Source organism: Ahaetulla prasina, chromosome 1, assembly GCF_028640845.1.
Source record: "Ahaetulla prasina isolate Xishuangbanna chromosome 1, ASM2864084v1, whole genome shotgun sequence".
Lineage (NCBI taxonomy): Eukaryota > Metazoa > Chordata > Lepidosauria > Squamata > Colubridae > Ahaetulla > Ahaetulla prasina.
The window spans coordinates 202,153,394-202,176,735 of record NC_080539.1 but is presented as its reverse complement, the minus strand read 5'-3'; the positions used below and the strand labels follow the sequence as shown (position 1 = coordinate 202,176,735).

General features: G+C 43.3%; 1 protein-coding gene across 1 annotated transcript; it reads right to left on the bottom strand.

Annotated features, from left to right (window-relative positions):
* Positions 1–212: 212 nt before the first annotated feature.
* LOC131199879 (uncharacterized protein K02A2.6-like) lies at positions 213–16,870 on the bottom strand (the record flags this gene model as incomplete). The annotated part of the gene is made up of 2 exons (XM_058186164.1): positions 213–237; positions 15,771–16,870. Coding segments are annotated over 2 exons (1,125 nt in total), but the record flags the coding sequence as incomplete, so codon positions are not given.
* Between the last annotated feature and the right edge of the window lie 6,472 nt (positions 16,871–23,342).

Here is a 23,342-nt window from a genome sequence, read left to right as displayed (position 1 = left end):
CTGTAGCTAGAAATAACATATCCTTAATGGATTGGATGAAGTGGGATAGAAGAAGTCAAGTGTCATCAATTTTTTCCATCTTAACATTTGGGGGAGGCATGCTAGTTTTTAATCTTCAATGTCCAATTCAAGATGCTGGTTCTGACCATGAAGGAAATCAATGGCAAAAGGATGATAAGAAAATCTTGTGTCTGTCCCACAGCTTTACTCTTTCAAGACACCATCTCCTCCTTTGGCCTTTATGTAGAAAGCCCACAAAAGCCTCAGTCCCAGTTCCACACAAAAAGGTGCACATCCTGAGATCCTGGACCATATAAAATTCTCAAAACTCTTGCATCATCTTTAGTTTAACTGCAGCTTTTAATGTAACAAAAAGAGGAAATTATTTAATGTACAGCTGGAATAATATTATTTTATTAAGCCTATCTTTAATTAAATGTCAGATTTAGTTTTTCTCCTTGCTCTGCCCACCTTTGGTTTAGTGACTTTGGCTCCTAGTATGCCATTAAAAGGAAAGAAGCAGAAGCTGGCAATAGAAAAACAAATAGGTTTTTCTTAAACTGAGAAATAAATCCCACATTTGCTATTACAGATCAGCTCAGTTCCTAAGAACATCTGATGAGCTTTCAGGTAGGCCTTCTCAGTGGTGACATCTTCAAATTAGAAAGTACCTATTAAGATTCCTTCATCCCCTGATGCAGGTATAAATATTGTATAAATATTTATACTTCCAGTATAAATATTGCATGTATGGGTTTGGTGTTGTTTTTTTACAGTAGTCTCTTTTTTACCCTTTTCTCTTTTAAAAATGAATATAAATGCATTTTACAATATACTGTATTATATTTCTTAATGTATTTTTGTGTTGTTAGGATTTTGATTTTTGAGAAGAAGAAGAAGAATGAGAAAACAGTATACAAGTCTTTAAAAATTCAACAAAATAAATAATTGTCACCCAGAGCAGCCACAAAATTGCAGATTTCTGACAGAAGAAGTGTTTTTCCCAATTTTTCTCAACAACGAAGGTTAGTTTGGCTGAATTCCTATGCCCTCCTATAGTTAAGAATAAGTCTTACTGTGCAGACCAAGATTTATCTCTGAGCAGAGAGGGATAGGATTGCATTGTGAGAAAATTATAGAAACCCATATGTATGTGATAACATTCAGATGTGAATTATATTTAACAGTAGGAGCTTCTTTGTGTAACCCCCAGATAGAAGTATATAAAATTTCTCAAGATAATTAGATATTTCAAACATACTTTTTTAATAACATCAACTTAATATCAACAAATCTAAATGGCACCAAGGTGTTTACAAGGCAGTTTAATAGTTCAAGGCAACTGATGCTGATGTAATTTTAGGAGTTACTAAAAAAGAAATCTGCATGAAAAGATTTTTTTCCTCATTAGTTAAAACTTCAATCTCAGCAAGCAATCTGAATTTCCAAAGACCCCAGGACTCCAGGAGTTCTTTCTAAATACCTGATTAAGAGTGACAGCAAAGTTTCCTCATCATTTTGAGGTAAGAAAAAAATTAAAATGATTATAAGCCCTAAAATAGATATATATCAATTAATAAAGAGGTAAAATCTTCAGTTTCCCCCAAACCCAGTCTCCACTATGGTAGCTCCCAACAGATCTTTTCTTTACCTCAGAAACAACTAACAATTAGTATGCTAAAATACTTATAGAAACTGGATCTCATGGTCTTGCAACCACTCCCTCCCCCTCACTCGCTTACCTCACTATTATATTGCTACCATTAGTTATTTCAGAACAAGGGGAACCTATCTGTAAGATTGCAGAAACTCCAAAGTTTGCAAAATTTGTTTTTTTTAAAAAGGGAGGAGCCCTAAATGTGAGCCACTCTGGTGCAATGCCTAAGGCACTAGGCTAAAACCAGGAGACTGTGAGTTCTAGTCCTGCCTTAGGTATGCAAGCCAGCTGTGTGACTTCAGGCCAGTGATTCTCTCAGCCCAATCCACCTCACAGGGCTGTTGTTGTGGGATATAGAAGGAAAGAGCATTAGGTATGTGTGCCACCATGATTTAACTAAAAATAAAGGCAGGATAAAAAATAAAACACAAACCAAATAAATAAAAGAGGGAAGCCCCCCAAAAGTCATATGATAACTGAGGATGTCATGTTGACTTGTGAACATTGTGAATACACAATAGAACATTGTGAACAAGAATGGAGTGGATTGAACAAGCTGTGTCTTTGTGTGAATCTTATTTCTCTAGTCAAATTATATAGATGATATTAGACAGCAGACAACTCTTTCAAGATCACAGCCAGTAGATTTGTATACCATATCAACTAAAATATAAGGAAAAGAATTCATGTTCAAAAAGTTTTTGATGTTAAGATGAGAAGGAAAGCACTTGGAGTTTCTGTCTATGATCCAAAAAGTATGGAAATTTGCAAGATTATGTCAAAAATCTAAATCACTGTGAAAGGAATAGGTCATTGTTGTAAAAACTTTATTCTACTATTTTAAACTACCAATTTGCCCCAAAAGAAATGGGGAATGGAGAATGGAACTTGACTAGTTCCAGAATGCCGTTTCCCCTGTCTTATCTCTTCCTATTACAGACATCATTCATTAGATTAGGAAGACTATTAATGTCATGCAGCAGAACTAAATGACTTCACTAAGAGACCACTATTAGCATACCAAATACCTCTCTTCAGCTAAATATTCCTGACAGCTCTCATTACAAATGATGGATAACATTTATAAAAGACAGTCATTCCAGAGGAAAATAAAGATCTGCATTGTATATTCTGATTGAAGATATCATTTCTATAGTTTCTTTTTTTCTTTTTTTTTCTTTTTAATATTTCTTGGGAGGAAAGGGAGCTGTAAAAATACACAAATTATGTTAATTGCTCATGCCAAAATGTATTAAGGATGTAAAAGACTAATTGAAAGTTGATTCTGACTTTTGCAGGTGTTTTATTTCCGAAATTGTAAAGTCTGAAATATTCCAGATGTGTTCTAAACCAAATGCCATGAGACAAGGACATGGGACATTCTACATACCATAAATTCAGATGTGGAGCCAAGAAGAGTCAGCTGTATTATAATATTCTGGAAAAAAATATTTCTAAATCCACTTCACACATTACAGTTTTGAAATATTTTATCTTAAAAATTTATTTATTTATTTATTATTTATTTATTATTCAAATTTGTATACCGCCCTATCTCCCAAAAGACTCAGGGCGGTTCACAGGCATATAAAACATCTATATACAAATTAAAATAATCATTAAAAAACTTATTCTAATGCCCAATTATTAAAAATGGAAATATAAATATTAAAACCAATTTAAAACCCCTATAAATTTAAAATCTAAGCCAGTCCTGCACAGGTAAATAAATATGTCTTGAGCTTGCGACGGAAGGTTCAGAGGTCCGGAAGTTGACGGAGTCCTGGGGGGAGTTCGTTCCAGAGGGCGGGAGCCCCCACAGAGAAGGCCCTTCCCCTGGGCGTCGCCAGACGACACTGCCTAGCTGACGGCACCCTGAGGAGTCCCTCTCTGTGAGAGCGGACGGGTCGGTGAGAGGTATCTGGTAGCAGTAGGCGGTCCCGTAAATAACCCGGCCCTATGCCATGGAGCGCTTTGAAGGTGGTCACCAAAACCTTGAAGCGCACCCGGAAGGCCACAGGTAGCCAGTGCAGTCTGCGCAGGATGGGTGTTATGCGGGAGCCACGAGGGGCTCCATCTATCACCCGCGCAGCCGCATTCTGGACTAACTGTAGCCTCCGGATGCCCTTCAAGGGAAGCCCCATGTAGAGAGCGTTGCAGTAATCCAGGCGAGACGCCACGAGTGCGTGAGTGACCGTGCATAGGGCATCCCGGTCCAAAAAGGGGCGCAACTGGCGCACCAGGCGAACCTGGTAGAACGCTCTCCTGGAGACGGCCATCAAATGATCTTCTAGAGACAGCCGTTCATCCAGGAGGACGCCTAAGTTGCGCACCCTCTCCATCGGGGCCAATGACTTGCCACCGATGGTCAGCCGCGGATTTAGCTGACTGTACCGGGATGCCGGCATCCACAGCCACTCTGTCTTGGAGGGATTGAGCTTGAGCCTGTTTCTCCCCATCCAGACCCGTACGGCCTCCAGACACCGGGACAGCACTTCGATAGCTTCGTTGGGGTGGTCCGGTGTGGAAAAGTACAGCTGGGTGTCATCCGCATACAGCTGGTACCTCACACCGAAACCACTGATGATCTCACCCAGCGGCTTCATGTAGATGTTAAACAGAAGGGGCGAGAGGATCGACCCCTGCGGCACCCCACAAGTGAGGCGCCTCGGGGCCAACTTCTGCCCCCCTGTCAACACCGACTGCGACCGGTCGGAGAGATAGGAGGAGAACCACCGATAAACGGTGCCTCCCACTCCCAATCCCTCCAACCGGCGCAGCAGGATACCATGGTCGATGGTATCGAAAGCTGCTGAGAGGTCTAATAGGACCAGGGCAGAGGAACAACCCCTATCCCTGGCCCTCCAGAGATCATCCACCAACGCGACCAAAGCCGTCTCCGTGCTGTAACCGGGCCGGAAACCGGACTGGAACGGGTCTAGATAGACAGTTTCATCCAGGTGCAAGGGAAAGTGATATGCCACCATACTCTCTACAACCTTCGCCGCGAAGCGAAGGTTGGAGACCGGACGATAATTACCTAAAACAGCCGGGTCCAGGGAAGGCTTCTTAAGGAGGGGCCTCACCACCGCTTCTTTCAAGGCGGCCGGAAAGACACCCTCCACCAAAGAAGCGGTCATAATCGCCTTAAAAATTTAACTTGTGAAATGCAACAAACTGTTTGAAAGCAGATGTACTGCAGTTATGTTACCTATTTCATAAAAGACTCTATTTTTATTTGAAAATCCAAATCAGATTTTAAATTTAAGGTATGAGAAAAAAAGTATAAATGTTTAAGTAAATTGTCCATTCACACACCTGTTAAATGAATAGGCAAGTTGGCCATCTGATTACAGTATTCTTCACCATTATTATGAGGCTCTCATTTCCCTCCAGATTTAGCAATTGTTTTTATAGCTGCAGCTTTATAAAATTAATACTTGCCCTTATTAAGCTAAGCCCAATCAAAGTGTTCCAGTTTTAAAGACTAAATCCCAATTTTCCAGAAATTCAGGAACTACTGTTTATTATTTACATAACGGCATGCAATTCTGCATTAAATCTGAGGATTCTATTGTAGGAATTTAGCACTCACCCCCCTCCTAGAAGAATGAAATATTTTAGAAAATATTTAAAAGGCAGAATATATTTCCCTGGATGAGAAATGGAGAAACATGTTTTAAAGACAAAGCAGCTTCCTGACTCCCCCCCCCACCTTTGTCAATGGGCCATTAAAGCCTCAGCTAAGCTCACTCATTTCCCCCCACCTTTGTCAACCATCATCTGCATCATAATAGAACCCATCTAGCAACTGAAACTCACCACATGGCACCTGGGAAGATTACGTCAGCCAGCAAGGCTAGCTAAGACCCCCACCCCCTGGGAGTCTGACAGCCAATCAGGGTACTCTTCCTGTGCCCCAGAAAGTTCAAAGCTCAGAAAAAGCATAAAACCAGGGAGCACACAGGATCTCAGCCCTTTTCTGTTCAGGATCTCAAGCCATGTGATCCTGACCACCATTAAACCATCTTTCCAAGCAGCCTCCATGTTTCCAGTGTCTTTGTCCCCACTTGGAACTGAACCCAGATGGATATTTCTTCCAACGCTTTTTTCAGAATAATAAAAATATAATACATACACTTTACTTTTCTTGGTATAGCCTTTAACCTGCTTTTTCCTAGTAAAAAAAGCCACGCCCCAGTTGATTCTTGTTTCCCTTCTTTTTAGTTTCATCACTATTGTATAAGCTTCTCTTAAGTATTATAGTGAGGAGGTCGAAGCTAAGATCAGCAATTGTTTTTTGTCATGATCCCATTAACATCTTTATTCTGGTTGCCTGAACTCCTAGCACACCGCCCAAAGACGAATGTGGCTTTCGGTCTGAAAGGTGCGTATCCTATTCCAAATTATACCTAATCTTCTTCAACCAAGGTACTTAGGTAGATTCTTCCCAAATCAAATCACACCAATTTAACTAAATACCAAGCTGATTAACAGACCCAAAGTATAAAGAAATGCAATCATCTAACTCAATAACAAAATATAATCTCTGATTTCAAATACATGCTCTCTCACTAGTGCAATGAGAACACCTTTGGCATCTATAGAGCAGTGCAATAGGTACAGCTTAAAATCATACATCCTTCATCTTGTCTTCTAGCAGAAAAAGTATGGAATTCAGAACCATTTGCTAATTTTAGCTGAAGGCCAATGGTTTCTTTACACGGTATTGAAAACTTCCTGCTTTCTGTATCTTGCAGTGTGACACCTATTTTAAAGTGAATGGAACCTAGCAAAGATGTATATTTCCCTAACACACACCGTTTTTGATAAGACGTAGAAATAAAAAATAGTAATTTTCCTCCATATGTTTTGTATAGCTAATAGTGAAAGGTGGTTCCTCAATGGGCAAAAGTAGAAAATATATAGCTTTGATGGTCAAGGATGGTCAAGCAGACCATCAGGGCATCTAAGCAAGTCACCTAATCTGCTTAGGTGAAAGTTAAATAAGTATAAATAAATTCAAGTATAAATGGCAAAGGAGACAGAAAATAGTTGTAGATGACTAGCAAGTCACATCTTCAACTGCACACATATATTTTTATACAGACTTGTTTAAAAAAAGATCCAGTTTGGTATAGTGGTAAAGGTATCTTGGAGAGCATGAGTTCGAGTCCTATATTAGGCACAAAACCACTTGGGTGACCTTGGGCCAGTCTCTTCTCCCAGCCCTAGGAAGGAAACTGGGGCAAACCACTTCCAAAAACCCTTGCCGAGGAAATTGCAGAGATTAGACCAGGCAGTGGGCTAGTCACCCAAAGGCAAGAACCACATGCATTAAACGAAACATCTCCAATTCCCCAAGGAATAAGATACTTTGAAAATGGCATTTTCCCAAGGAACTAGAAGACTGTGGTACAATAGGTAGAATTGGGTACATATTTGTGCTGAAGGCACTTATTTGTATGCATACCAAGATGGTCTGAGATATGGATGTTTATTTTTATATTAAGAGCCAGATAAAAATGTGTAGAAATGCCTGCACCAGTTGAGTCATAAAAAGGAAACTGACCCCTGTTCTTGGCTTGATTTTATTGGCATTTCCAAGATTTAATCTGGCTCAAGTATAATTTATCAGCATTAAAACTGGAAACTATTTCTCATCTTTACTGTGTTCTCAGCTAAATGCAGATAGGCAAGGACTTGTGTTGCTGCACATAGAGTCACTTGCTTCTATGACATACAGAGCATTACATGCATATTACACATTAAGTCAAGATCCAAGCATGGAAAAATGGTGCACACTTTACTGGGGTCTGGAGACCCAGGGAATAGCACTCCTCCAGTTAGGCAGCCACTGTATTGCCATATTACCATTACATTTAAAAATATGGGTAAACTATGGAGGATTCTTGAACATGTTTTAGAAGGAATTTCATTCCCCCACCCCATATCAATGAACTTTGTATTTAGGTCTTTTAAGGTGTGAAGCAATCGATGTTCTAAATCAAGTTACAACGGAACAATTAACGTTAAGAGTTGCATACATGAGACCTTTTTAACTGAATGCATTTTTCTCTTTAAACTAGGGTTTATAGTTCGTAGTGCGTTATCCCATCTGTACGGTAAGTGGGAGAGGCAGATATGGCGGAGGCAAGGGGTCATATCATTCTCGGGGAGCACGTGCTCGATGTCTTAAAGCGATCACATGCTCCGGCCCCTCAGTCCTTACTCGTTCCCCGGATGGTCAGGATCCTCAGAGCTTGGGTTTTCGGCTGATGCTATGCAATGCCCGTTCCGTGGTTAACAAGGCTCCCTTGATTTGCGATCTTATCCAGAGGGAGTCCGCGGATTTTACGGGCATTATGGAGACCTGGTTGGGCACAGAGGGGGGTGTTCCCCTGGTAGAACTGTGCCCGCCGGGTTTCCGTGCATTTCATCGGCCGAGGGCTCAAGGTAGGGGTGGGGGGGTGGCGGTTGTTATTAAAGAAAGTCTAGAGCCGAGGGAGTCCACTGTGCCTCAGATAGCTGGTTGTGAATCCCTCCTTGTGAAGTGGGGCCATAGGAATCAGATGGGTCTGTTGATCGCGTACCTGGCTCCTTGTTGCGCGACTACAGCCCTACCTGAGCTGCTGGAGGTGCTTGCCGGGATGGCAGTTGAGACTCCCAGACTTTTGGTTATGGGGGATTTCAACTTGCCATCGGCCGGCTTGTCGTCAATGGTAGCTCAGGAGTTCCTGGCTTCCATGACGGCCATGGACCTGATTCAAGTAAATGATGGCCCTACACACATGGGGGGAGGCACACTAGATCTGATTTTCTTCTCAGGACAGTGGATTAATGATCTGGAATTAGGAGATTTAGTGACTGAACCGGTGTCATGGTCAGATCATTTTCTCCTTCGCCTAGACTTTCGGACCGCCACTCACCACCGCAGGGAGACGGAGCCAATACGTTGATTCCGTCCCAGGCGCCTGATGGACCCTGAGAGGTTCCGGACGGAGCTTGGGCCGTTCCCTGAGGATCTTGCCCACGGCACGACTGAAGAACTAGTTGCGGCCTGAGAGCGGGCCGTGGCTGGGGCTTTGGACCGTGTCATGCCTTTGCGGCCTCTGACCCAGCGTAGATCTCAATTGGCTCCTTGGTTTTCTGAGGAGCTGAGAGAGGTGAAACGCCGGAGAAGACGCCTAGAGATTACTTGGAGGTCTAGCCATTCCGAGACTGATCGGACACTAGTGAGATCTTTTACTAAGACCTACCTAGTGGCAATGAGGGAGGCGAAGCATTCTTACGTTTCCACCCTCATTGCATTGGCAGATAACTGCCCGCCCGCCCTGTTCCGGGTGACTCGTTCCCTCCTTCATCAGGAGGGACGGGATGACCCCCTACAGGGACGGGCTGAGGAGTTTAACGGTTATCTATACGATAAAATCGTTCAGCTTCGGGATAGTTTAGACCAAAATTGCGATGATCCAGGTGGGATGGCAGAGGCACGTCTTGTTGAGGTTGTTTGGGATGAGTTTGAGACTGTGGCTCTCGAGGACGTGGACAGGTTATTGGGGAGGCTGCATGCAACCACATGTTTACTGGACCCGTGTCCTTCCTGGCTGGTGCTGGCTACTCAGGAAGTGACACGAGGCTGGCTCCGGGGAATTATAAATGCTTCATTGTTGGAAGGGGTTTTCCCTGCTGCCTTGAAAGAGGCGGTGGTGAGACCCCTCCTCAAGAAGCCTTCCCTGGACCCAGCTATTTTAGGAAATTACCGTCCAGTCTCCAACCTTCGCTTTGTGGCGAAGGTTGTAGAGAGTGTGGTGGCATGTCAGCTTCCCCGGTACCTGGATGAAGCCGTCTATCTAGACCCGTTCCAGTCCGGCTTCCGGTCCGGTCACAGTACGGAGACAGTTTTGGTCACGTTGGTGGATGACCTCTGGAGGGCCAGGGATAGGGGTTGTTGCTCTGCCCTGGTCCTATTAGATCTCTCAGCGGCTTTTGATACCATCGACCATGGTATCTTGCTGCACCGGTTGGAGGGGTTGGGAGTGGGAGGCACCGTTTATCGGTGGTTCTCCTCCTATCTCTCCGACCGGTCGCAGACGGTGTTGACAGGGGGGCAGAGGTCGACCGCGAGGCGCCTTACTTGTGGGGTGCCTCAGGGGTCGATTCTCTCGCCCCTCCTGTTCAACATCTACATGAAGCCGCTGGGTGAGGTCATCAGTGGTTTCGGGGTGAGTTATCATCTGTACGCTGATGACACTCAGCTGTACTTTTCCACACCGAACCACCCCAACGAAGCTGTCGAAGTGGTGTCCCGGTGTCTGGAAGCCGTACGGGTCTGGATGGGGAGAAACAGACTCAATCTCAATCCCTCCAAGACGGAGTGGCTGTGGATGCCGGCACCCCGGTACAGTCAGCTGCAGCCGCAGCTGGCTGTGGGGGGTGAATTATTGGCCCCAACGGAGAGGGTGCGCAATTTGGGTGTCCTCTTGGATGGGCGGCTGTCGTTTGACGATCATTTGGCGGCCGTCTCCAAGAGGGCCTTCCACCAAGTACGCTTGGTGCGCCAGTTGCGCCCCTTCCTTGACCAGGATGCCTTATGCACAGTCACTCATGCCCTTGTCACTTCCCGCCTGGACTATTGCAACGCTCTCTACATGGGGCTGCCCTTGAGGTGCACCCGGAGGCTGCAGCTAGTCCAGAATGCAGCTGCGCGGGTAATAGTGGGAGCAACTCGTTGCTCCCATGTAACACCAATCCTGCGCAGCTTGCACTGGCTTCCTGTAGTCTTTCGGGTGCGCTTCAAGATTCTGGTTACCACCTTTAAAGCGCTCCATGGCTTAGGACCCGGGTACTTACGGGACCGCCTGCTGTTAACTTTTGCCTCCCACCGACCCGTACACTCACACAGAGAGGGCCTTCTCAGGGTGCCGTCCGCCAAGCAATGTCGGTTGGCGGCCCCCAGGGGAAGGGCCTTCTCTGTTGGAGCTCCTACGCTTTGGAATGAACTTCCCCCTGGTTTACGTCAAGTGCCTGATCTTCGGACTTTTCGCCGTGAGCTGAAAACGCACCTATTCATTCAAGCGGGACTGGATTAAAATTTTTATTGGGGTTATTTATATTTTAAAATTTTAAACTGTTTTAAATTCTCGGCCACATATAATATGTTTTCTTTTAATTTCTTTTAATTCTGTATATACTGTATTTTTACTTGGCTGTACACCGCCCTGAGTCCTTCGGGAGAAGGGCGGTATAAAAATCGAAATAAATAAAATAAAATAAATAAAAATAGTTCAAAAGTCAGAGAAATTTCAGTTTCTCCATGTGACCTTTTCTCTCTTAAGAACTACCAGTCCCAGAGATCCATGTGCATAGACGGGGCAAAGCACCATAATAATCAGCTTTAAAAGGGTTATCCAGGTCATTTGGTTGCAGTTAAAATACCCTGTAACATCTTAAAAGCTAACATAGGCTGTCACAGAGAAGAGGGGTTCAACCTATTCTCCAAAGCATCTGAAGGCAGGACAAGAAGTAAAGGATGGAAACTTATCAAGGAACTGCAGGTTCAAGTCCCACCAGGCCCAAGGTTGACTCAGCCTTCCATCCTTTATAAGGTAGGTAAAATGAGGACCCAGATTGTTGGGGGCAATAAGTTGACTTTGTATATAATATAAAAATGGATGAAGACTATTGCTTGACATAGTGTAAGCCGCCCTGAGTCTTCGGAGAAGGGTGGGATATAAATGCAAAAAAAAAAAAGGAAAGCTCCATCCTAGAAATAAGGAGAAATTTCCTGACAGTCAGAACAATTAATCATGCAACAACTTGCATCCAGACATTGTTGGTGCTCTACCGCTGGAGGTTTTTAAGAAGAGATTGGGCAGCCATTTGTCCAGAATCGAATAGGGTCTCCTACTTAAACCAGGTAATCTATAATTTGCTGATTTATCACAAATTTGATAGGTTCAAACATGAAATCTGATGTCTATAGTCACAATATTCCAGAGATCTGGAAGGTTTTCATACTCAATATGTTCTCATGTGCACTGCTTTTCAGACACAATCCATTATTTGAGGAAAAAATGCAGTGCCTATTCCTTTATGTTTTCTGGAGACAAATGGTTTGAACTTTTTGTTCACCTACCTGGTCCCATAAATTCTATCAGTGGCATCTGACTGTTCCGCAATGCCCAAAGACACTTCTCGTTACAAATGTTCTCTTTCCAATCGATTGTCACACCCTAGTGGTTTTCCATCCTGTAAGAACAGGAACTAATCAGTTCTAGGACTTATAGTTTGTGGGTGAACAGCTAATAGCAGGGCAGCACACAACTCTTAAATTAGTCTCAAAATATTGACTTCTGTCTCTGGGTTCACAATTTCTACCTTATATGGTATTGAGGGAGAAACAAATCGTGGACATTGCCAGACTGTGCAGGCCAGGCCGGTATGCTTTTCACTGCTGACATAGCTAGCTACTCCACCTATCCACTGTCCACAAGTTTAAAACTTGAAAAAAGGAAATATATTTTGGTCTTGGTTATTGCAGGACACAAAACTCCTATGAATTTTGACTCTGGCTGAGCCGAGTCCTCTGCAGGTAGGATTATACATGTGCAAAACACTTTTCCTTGCATTTCCCAAGCATGCATTGAGGGCAGGCCCCAGGCCCCTTCAGATCAGTGGTAGGATTCAGCCAGTTCGGACCAGTTTGGGTGAACCGGTAGTAGCGATCTGTGAGTGGGCCGCCCCAGTGCTATCCCATCCTACCATGTTTTCCCGAAAATAAGACCCTGTCTTATTTTTTTTTAACCCTGAAATAATCGCTTGGCCTTATTGCCATGCGCTCAAAAGCCCGATTGGGCATATTATTAGGGGATGATTTATTTTGGGGAAAACAGGGTATTTAGCCATGTTTTCTGAGCTGTGCACTCACATTTTCGGTGCTGGGTGAACTGGTTATTAAATTATGTGAAGCCCACCTCTGCTTCAGATGTAGACAATTTCTTTTCACTGACTGGATACTTTTGCAGGAGATAATATAATCCATAAACCAATTCAAATGAATCCTGGGTCCCTATGAAGCCGAGGAGTTCCAACCCACCTCTGCACCAAGCTTAATCATTCTGCCTTTGAAGGCAGAATAAACCCCTTGTTGATTACCTTGATGATAAGAGTAGAACATGTTTTCCCACTGCCGCAGGAGCAGCAACAACAAAACCAAGAATCCAGTGAAATGAGGCACTTATCAAGGATATGGTCAAAGCCCAGAACAACATAAGGCATTTGCAGAGCTTCATCCCTGTGGATGCCTTATCTCCTCCTTCACTTTCTAAATCCTAAATTCAAATAATTTGGCTCGCCTGCCCTCGTAACAAAATCGAAGTCTGATACTGTTGAAAAGTAAACTGCATATGTTTCGGTGGGATTTAAATCTAATTAAATACATTTTAGAATATTGTAGTTTCCAGAGTCAAAATGGACCTCAAATTCTACCCCACCATACTGTGGTAGGAGATTATGTCCAAGCATTTGTCCCCAAGACAACAGCCTTTCTCTTGGCATTTTTCCAGGTCAGGGAGAACTTATAACTAACTTTTTTGCTCTGTAATTTTTTCAGGGACTACCATTTTAGACTACATTCCTAATATGTGTACTTATATAGGAGTAAGCCATACTGAGTTCATAGGGCTTATTTTTCGATAAACAGTAAACAGGGATAGGAATGTACAATTATTCTTTTCAGTAAAAAAAACTATATGAAGACTCATACTTTTGTTACAGACAATTCTTTAAATTCAAGTAGTTGACTATAAAGGTATGTGAAACGCTTCTTTATTCATTAGTACTATATAATATTAATTCAGGAAGAATTTAATTATTGCAATTTATTTGATTTAATATAATTACCCACTCGAGAAGACTGTGGCCCTCTTACAAAATTCATAAAAAGTAGGGCTTCCGGTTTGCCACTTATTACCATATATGGTGGACTTGCAAAAAAGTTAAAGCATTTTGGATTAAAGTATAGTGGATTATGCAGAACATTCTGAAAAAGAAGATTAAGTTTACTCCACAGTTCTTTCTACTAGGAATAATTATGGATTGTACAGCTATAGAGATTAAATTGATTTTGAACTTAATAACAGCCGCAAGACTTTTGATTGCTCAATATTGGAAGAAAGAAGAATTACCTACAATTGAAGAATGGACACTCAAAAGTATCAAATCTGGCAAAAATGGCAAAAATTTCTGCTTATTTGAAAGACTACACACAAGAAAAATATATTTTAGAATGGAAAATGTGGATTGATTATATTCAAAATAAGTATCAGATAAAAAAATATCAAATAGCAAATGAGTAAATTTAGGAAATATTTTGTATTAGATATATTTTTGAAGGAGAGGGGAATTGAGAGTGTGATTATGTTTAGAGTGACTAGAGATTATAATTTAAGATTTATTTTGGATTATGATTGTTAGTTTTGATACCCTGCATTTTGTTCTGGGAAGTCGGGGGGGGGGGGTAAGGGGGAGGGGAACTGGGGTGGGATGAGGGTAGAGGATGGAGTGATGGTTAATGTACAGGGATTATTGAAGATGTATAAATATAATTAATGTAGGGTCGGGTCTGCCCAGCTACCATTTTAGAATGGTGGGGAAGGAGAAAGGAGGAGAGAGCAGGAGGTAGGAAAGAGGAGAAGAGGGGTAGAAGAGGAAGAAGGAAGGTATAGGGTGGAGGGAGGAGAGGATGTAGATAAGAGAAGGGGAGGAAGGTCTGGAAAGTAGAAGAAGGTAGAAGAGGGAAGAGAGTTAAAAGGAGGGGGTGATGACTGGGCAAGCCCAACTATTGTATATGACTGTACATTGGATGAGTTGTTGGATATGAATGTAAAAATAAAAAAAATTTATAAAAAAAAATTCATAAAAAGTAAACAATAAAACCCACAACACAGGCAGGTAAGACTAAAGCAACTAGAACAATAATTTGACAAGGGCTGGCCCAATAAGTCACATCCACATTAAACTACTAGAGGCCATCACAGTTAGGCAGATCTAGTAAATTAAAATAATAAATAAACCACAGGCTGAGAAATAGAATCAGGTCTTAAGGCTTTCCAGAATCCCAGGACAATGGACACCATCCAAATTTCTGAGGGGATGCTGTTCCAGAATGTGAGGGAAACAAAGGGAAAGGGAAAGTTTTTTGCTTTTTTTTTTTAAGAAGAAGAAGAAGAAGAAAACAAGCTATTGAAAATGTTTCCTAATACCACTAACCCCTTAAAATCAAAATCCCCAGTTACAAATTGGTATCGCTCAAAATATAGACCTGAGCTAACATGTTTATACTAAATGACTGTAGGGTTCTGATTTACTTTTTGGTTGGGTGGGATACTCAACACCAAGAATTTATCCAGATTTAAAAAAAAAAAACATTGCCCATTCTTCTTCTGTTTTCTGTCTCTCTCTCTCTCCTTGACATTATTATTGGATTTATAGGAAGAGTTTTCTTAGGTAGCTTGTTCTTCTATTCTATATGGACTTCCATATAGAAGAGAAGAACAAGCTACCTAAGAAAACTCTTCCTCTTCCATATACAGCTGCGGTGTGGCTCAGGCTGTAAGATAGCCTGTTATTAAACACAGCTGCCTGCAATTACTGCAGGTTCTAGTCCCACCAGGCCCAAGGTTGACTCAGCCTTCCATCCTTTATAAGGTAGGTAAAATGAGGACCCAGATTGTTGTGGGGGCAATAAGTTGACTTTGTATATTGTTAGATTCGGGCAATAACGAGGCAGGAGACCAGGATAGTGCCAACAGCTCTTTACTATATGGTGAACCCAGCAGCCAGTGCTGGGAAAAACCTCTCCTTATATACAGTTTAACCGGGGGCTTCAACCAATCAGCAACGTGCTATTTTCCCGCCAAAACTTTTAAAGATACATTACACTCCTTCCCTCCCAGAAAACACTTTACCACTATTTACATAAAAATTTACATATTATTTTTCAACGTAATCACGCAAGTAGACTGGGCGTCTCCTGACTCTTTCGGACCTGCGCAATTCATTCTCTGGGCATGAGTCGAGCTGGCCGGAGGGACTGTCTGTTCCTCTCAGCTCCTCCTCTAGGCCATCCGGCCCTGGATTATTTGCAGAGTCGTCCCTGCTGTTTTCTGACGGAACCTGTTGGCGTCGCTGGACCTCCTGGAAGTCAGATAAGTCCCGCGTTTGCCCCGGGTTTGAGTCAGCTGCGGATTCAAACATTGTATAGTCAGGGCCTGTTTCGTCTAATTCGGGTTGTTCGGTTATGCGTTTTCTTATTTGGTCTATGTGGCGCTTCCATACCCGGCCATCCTTTATCTCCACTAAATATGACTTGGGACCTGTTATTTCTAGGATTTTTCCTGCTAACCAGGTCGGGCCTTCGCTATAGTTGTGTGCCCACACTCGGTCGCCTATTGCCATTCCTCTTGTTTTTTCGAGTCCCCCCTTGTACCCGTCTGGTGTGTAGTTTGGGTTTAAACGGTCTAGTGGGCACCTGAGTTTCCGACCCATTAATAACTCTGCTGGGCTTCTGCCAGTTGTGACACAGGGGGTTCTGTGTTGGACGGCCAGGAAGGTATCGATTTTTGTTTGCCAGTCGCCTGGCTTGATTCGGGACAATGCCTCTTTTGCGCTCCGAACGAAACGTTCTGCAAGGCCATTCGTCGCAGGGTGGAAAGGCGCCGAGAGGACATGCCGGATGCCCTCTTCTGCCAAGTACCCCTCAAATTGGGTTGCCATGAATTGCGGGCCGTTATCGGATACTAACGTGTCAGGCAACCCATGGGTTACAAATAGGTGCCGTAGGACTGAGATCACTGCCTCGGCTGTCATGGATCTCATGAGAATGATTTCCAGCCATTTGGAGTAGGCATCGACTACCACCAGAAAGGTTTGGCCGTGGAAGGGGCCGGCAAAATCGATGTGGATCCTAGACCAAGGCCCTTGGGGTCTCTCCCATTCCCGAACCGGGGCCGTTGGGGGTAGCGGTCTAGACTCCTGGCAGGCCTGGCATTTCCCTACCCTCTCAGCAATTTCCGAGTCCATTAAGGGCCACCACACATAGCTTCTCGCTAGACCCTTCATCCTCACGATCCCTGGGTGACCTTCGTGAAGGAGATCTAACACCCTTTTCCTCAATTTCTCTGGGATCACCACTCGATCCCCCCATAGCAGGCACCCCCCTTGAGCCAAAAGTTCCCCTCGTTTCTTTACAAACTCTTTAAACCGTTCGCCCGGCGCAGCGGGCCACCCTCTTTGTACCCAACCCAGTACAGTTCGTATTGTAATGTCCTTATACGAAGCCTGAGCCACCTCTTTGGATGTGACTGGGCCAGAGTCCAAAGAGTCAATTAGCAGAACTGGTATTCCTGGAGTGGGGTCTTCAATAGTCTCTGGTAACGGGCATCTGCTTAGTGCGTCTGCGTGCCCTAAATCCTTTCCTGGCCGGTGTAGCAATTTGTAAGAATAAGCTGCCAGGAAGATAGTCCATCGGGTCAGTCTTGGCGAAAGTGCCACGGGCGTGGGGCGGTCGCCTGCCAGCAGACCTAGCAAAGCTCTATGGTCCGTGATGATTTCGAAATCACGACCAAATACATACTCATGGAATTTCTTTACCCCTGCGACTATAGCCAAGGCTTCCTTATCAAGCTGGCTATAATTCCTTTCAGTTGGTGACATGGTTCAGGAGTAGTATGCAATGGGGGCTTCTGTGCCATTAGGTAACCTGTGGCTGAGCACAGCCCCCACCCCGTAGGGAGATGCATCGCAGCTTAACACTAGAGGTAGTGTGCTATTGTACTGGATAAGGAGGCTATCACTCGTTAGGAGATTTTTTACCCCTTCGAATGCCCTAGCTTCCGCCTTTCCCCAAGACCATGCAGCCGTCTTAGCTAATAATTTATGCAGCGCCTCAGCTACTGTTGCCTTATTCCTTAAGAATACTGCATAGAAGTTGACCAGACCCAAGAACGCCTGTAACTCCGTTTTGTTCTTGGGCACCGGGGCCTTCCTGATGGCCCGTACCTTGCTTTCAGTGGGGTGAATCCCTTCCCTGTCTATCCGGTAGCCCAGGAATTCCACAGACTCAACCCCGATCTGGCATTTGTTTAGTTTAACCGTGAGACCAGCAGACCGGAAAATGCCCAAAACTTTTCGCAGCCTCGCCCCTAATTCTTCTAGATTTTCAGCGGATACCAGTACATCGTCAAAGTATGGTACCACCCCTGGTAATCCCTGCAGTAGCCGCTCCATCAGGTTCTGAAATAACCCTGGAGCCACGCTAACCCCAAACTGTAACCGGTTACACTTAAAAGCCCCTCTGTGAGTCACAATTGTTTGCGCTTCTGCTGTGCTGCTGTCTACGGGCAGCTGTTGGTAGGCTTGGGCCAGGTCTAGCTTTGCAAAAACTTGCCCTTGCCCCATTGAATGCAGTAGGTGCTGTACCACCGGAATGGGGTAAGCACTCTTTTGCAACGCTTTGTTAAGCGTTGCCTTGTAATCAGCGCAAATCCGGACCGATCCGTCCGGTTTGACTGGGGTGACTATGGGGGTCTCCCACTTAGCATGGTCAACTGGCACTAGAATTCCCTGGTTCACTAGCTTGTCCAGTTCCCGGTCAATCCTGGGCTTTAGGGCGAACGGGACCCTCCTAGCCTTTAGGCGGATCGGGGCAACTTGGGGGTCTAAATTAAAGGATATAGGGGTCCCCTTGTACTTGCCCAGGCAGTCCTTGAAAACGTCCCCAAACTCCTTTGTGAGTGTCTCTTTGAGGTCAACTTCGTTTCTGAAGACTCCAGTCACTCCCATGCCCAATGCTCGGAACCAGTCCAGTCCCAACAAGCTTGGCAGGGTCCCATCGACGATGGTGATGGGCAGAGTTTTCTTGTAGTGTCCATACTCGACGTGGACGGACGTTACCCCTCGAACAGGGATGCGATTCCCCTGGTAGTCCTGTACTTTTAGTCTTTGTTGTTGCAGCTTGTGCTTTGCGATGGCGGGTAAGGTTCTCACGAGGTTGTCCCAGGACATGATCGTGATTGATGAGCCGGTGTCCACCTCCAGTCGGCATGGCACCCCCTCGATTTTCGCTTTTGTGAAGATTTTCTTTTCTAGGCGAGTTGATGCGTGACCCACTCTCACGATCGTTTGATTTAGTTTCGCGCCTTTTTTAAACTGACCACTCGCGGGCTGCTTCGTCGTTCCCGCGCTCTGATTGGCTGGTTTGAATTTTTGGCGGGAAGGTTGGGGAGCTCGACAGACCTGTGCTAGGTGCCCCTTCCTTTCGCATCGCTGACATTTTGCATCTTTAAATCTGCATTGTTGTCGTTGGTGTTGCCCTCCGCAACTCGCGCAGTCGCCCCGGTCGTCTTTCTCCGGCCTCCCGGTGTGGAAGACTCCTTCCTTGTCCTCCCCCTCCGATTCGGCCTGGACCTCCTCACTGTGGACCGGGGTTGATTTCGCACCAGCCGTTGGTGTGACCTGCTTCTGTAAGGTCTCTGCCGCTTGGGTGGACATCTCGTGAGCCCTGGCTTCGTCCAGGGCGTTTGCAAGCGTTAGGTTGCTTTTAGCCAGCAGTCGCCTCCGCAAATGGATGTCCCTGACCCCTCGGATGAGTTGCTCCAGCAGTGCCTCGTCTAAGTCTCGATATTCACAATGTTTTGAGGCTTTTCTTAGGGCGGCCATATATGCACTAATGGACTCGCCTTCTTGCTGTCTGCGCTCTCCAAATTCAAACCGTTGCACGTACTTGGATGGCATCGGTGCGAAATGCGCTTTCAGCAGAGTTTGTAGAGTTTGCCACGGTACCGATTGTACCGGCGTTGGCTCAGCCAGGGATTCTGCGGTGTCGAAAACTTCTGGACCACAGTGGCTCAGAAAATAGGCTCGTTTCCTATTGTCGGAAACCCCTTGCAGTTCGTTTGCTTCGAGGAAACATTCGAAGCGAGCCATGTATGACCCCCATTTCTCTTTGGCTGGGTCGAATGGCGCTGGCGGTGTGTAGCCAGACATCGCTGCTTTCCGCCCTTGTTTTGCTGGGTTCGCGTCTTCCTGGTGAGTTCAGCTCTTTTCCTGGCGCTCTTAGCCTCGAGATCCCACCTTCGTCGCCAGTGTTAGATTCGGGCAATAACGAGGCAGGAGACCAGGATAGTGCCAACAGCTCTTTACTATATGGTGAACCCAGCAGCCAGTGCTGGGAAAAACCTCTCCTTATATACAGTTTAACCGGGGGCTTCAACCAATCAGCAACGTGCTATTTTCCCGCCAAAACTTTTAAAGATACATTACATATATAAATATACAAATAGAATGAGACTATTGCCTTACACAATGTAAGCCGCCCTGAGTCTTCGGAGAAGGGCGGGATATAAATGTAAAAAAAATAAATTTAAAAAAAAATGATGTCATGTGACTATCAATAACAAGGAAAATATGTTAGTGCATAGAGGAATGAATGTAACACACCTGCACAGTTGTAAATATTATCTAGGAAGACTTTTGGATATACAATAGTTTCTTCATATATCATTGTTATGTGTCAGTTCACATAACAGGGTCAAAGATGAAGGAAAGATGTGTTGCAGCCTTCATCTCAGAGTCAGATATCAAAAGTCCTTTGCATTGCCTTGATTATCTTACAGGGAAACGGCATATCTCCGTGTGTGTGTGTGTGTGTATGTGCACATGCACATGCGCACGCACACGTGCAAGGATAGGTGCATGCAGTGATGTTTTTGTTGATCAGTTGTTGATAAAAAAAATGGGTTCAGATTCATACACACACAATTCGTTTCTTTTTCTATTTTTTATGTAGTGGGTATTATATATTTGCTATATCAATAAAAAATGGGTGTACGAGATTGCCTTTAATGGGTAAATTATCCAAAGCATTACAGGTCCTACCTGTCATATCCCATGAGGAAGCAAAACTGCTTAGCTTTGGCATCAGATATCAAAATAGCAAGACTCAGTTACAGGGCAACCATCATTTCAAATAATATCTCTTTACAGCTTGAGACAGAGTAATAGCAACATTAACAAGAAAACTGTGTGGCATGCATTGCATAAAATACTACCTAATCATGCCTCTAATACCGATTTTGAAATATCGGCAGATATGCTATTGCTCAGAATGCAATTTGTTTTGATTTGTTTCAACAAAAGTCATACTACTTTGTGAGAGGCACCTTCCACCCCACACCACCCCTTGTTGATCATGAGTTATAAGTTTCTACAAAACCTTTGGAAATAAAACGTAGTTTTATAGAAGCAACTGTCCCAAGTTTGCAACTCTGTTTATCCATCTGTGGACTTTCAGAATAATATCTAAATTTTCTCAAAAAGCCCTTCTTCAAATGGATTAAACCACATGGCTAAATCCCAAAATTTTTCAGCATGGTATGTTTTTTTAAAAAGAAGAATAATCAAATAATATCAAGACAAATGTTCTAGAGCTAGAACAAGCTTATATTTATTCCATGACATAAAGACATAAAAATAGAATGCAAAAACAAAGAAAATTCTACTTTCTAAAATAATGAGGCTTGGTACAATTTACAACTGGATGGAGAAATTATATTAATGTGCTCAAATTCTGGTTAATATTATGCCTTTCAAAGTATGCTAGTATGCTAAACTGGTGGGAAGAATTTGAGCTCATTCCATTGGATTTTGTAATTAACAATATTGGCTTCTAGAGATTGGTGGTAATTATGTGAAGGGAAATATAAAACAAACTAAAAAGGCCACAGGTTAAAGACCAAGAAGTTATTGATTGCTCAAGATTCAAACAAGGCATAGAGTTGGGACTCAACATAAAGCATTCGATATTGAATTGTGCAGAAGACATATATATGTTTGACAAAAATTGTATTAGACTTCCTGTTGTACAACTGGAATTCAATTTCATTTTTCAGATCCTCATCAATAGGAAAGAGATAAATAGTTCAGGAGACAGTTATAAGTGTAGGGAATTGAGGGGTTTGCACATTCAGCTATAAAACCAGGTTACCCTTTCCACCTCTCTTCAGGCTTCAAAGGTAACATCTGCCAAATTAAACATTTAGCATCTTGGAAAAAAGTACTAAAATAGAGATTCCCCCCCCCCTTTTTTTTTTTATGTTCCAGGTGCCATTACATTATTTTTGAATTACTGAGTCTGTCATCTGCACCTCTATAACTGTCTGGTTTGGTTCTGCAACACAACAAGACAGACACAGACTTCAGAGGATAATTAGAACTGCGGAAAAAACAATTGCTACCAACCTGCCTTCCATTGAGGACCTGTATACTGCACGAGCCAAAAAGAGGGCTGTGAAAATACTTACAGACTCCTCACATCCAGGACATAAACTGTTTCAACTCCTACCCTCAAAACAATGCTATAGAGCACTGCACACCAGAACAACTAGACACCAGAACAGTTCTTTCCTGATCGCCATCACTCTGCTATACAAATAATTCCCTCAACACTGTCATACTATTTACAAAATCTGCACTACTATTAATCTTCTCATCGTTTCTATCACCCATCTCCTCCCACTTATGACTATATGACTGTAACCTTGTTGCTGGTATCCTTAGGATTTATATTGACTGTTTCCTAATATGATTTAATTGCTTATTTGTACCCTACGACTATCATTAAGTGTTGTACCTTATGATTCTTGATTAATATATCTTTTCTTTTATGTATACTACGAGCATATTACCCACTTACCCACGCAAATATGCTAACCTCAATGCTAACATGGACTACCTCTTGCCCATACCCTCTTATCTTCCTTGGTGACTTAAATCTACCTCTCATTAACTGGACAACCAATGAATGTTCAACTGACCCAATCCATACTACACTATACAACGCTGTTACAAACCTAGGTCTTGAACAACTTGTAACTAACAATACAAGACTCAACAACTGCCTTGACCTCATCTTCTGCAACAATCCAAACTCAATTTACGGAATACAAATTAAAGAACCTTTTTCAAACAGTGACCACTGCATGATTGATTTTCGTCTCAATATACGTCCATACTTAATTCGCCATAACACCAGAACTCCCAACTACAACTTCAAGAAAGCCAATTACGACCTTATAAACAACGATCTTTCACTTCTGAACTGGCAAAATCTGTTTGCAACCTGCATAACCGCTGATGACCTCTATAGAATCTTCCTACTTGAAATCAATAGAGTCATTAAATTATATGTACCACGAATGACTACCATGTCCAAGAAAAACAAACTACCCATATCAATAAAAAAGCTTCAATCAAAAAAAACCCTCTGGAAAAGAAACAAAAAAGGCTATGTTACAAACTTCAGAAACCGTTACAGAAACATATGCAACCAAATTAAAACTGAATGCACAAATTACCACACCAAGCAAGAAGAAAACCTTCTACGCACAAATTCCAATCGTGCCTTTTATAATTTTGTCAACAGTAAACTTAAAGATTCAAGATCCATCCCACCACTAAAAGATTCTAACAACAAAGAATGCAATGACGAAACAGTCAAAGCAAACCTCTTCAACATTTTCTTTGGCTCAGTTTGTGTTAACTCCGATAACACATACCCAGCATCCCACAAACGAACCAGCAATGACTATGATGATTTAACACATATAGATTTCACAGAAGACAA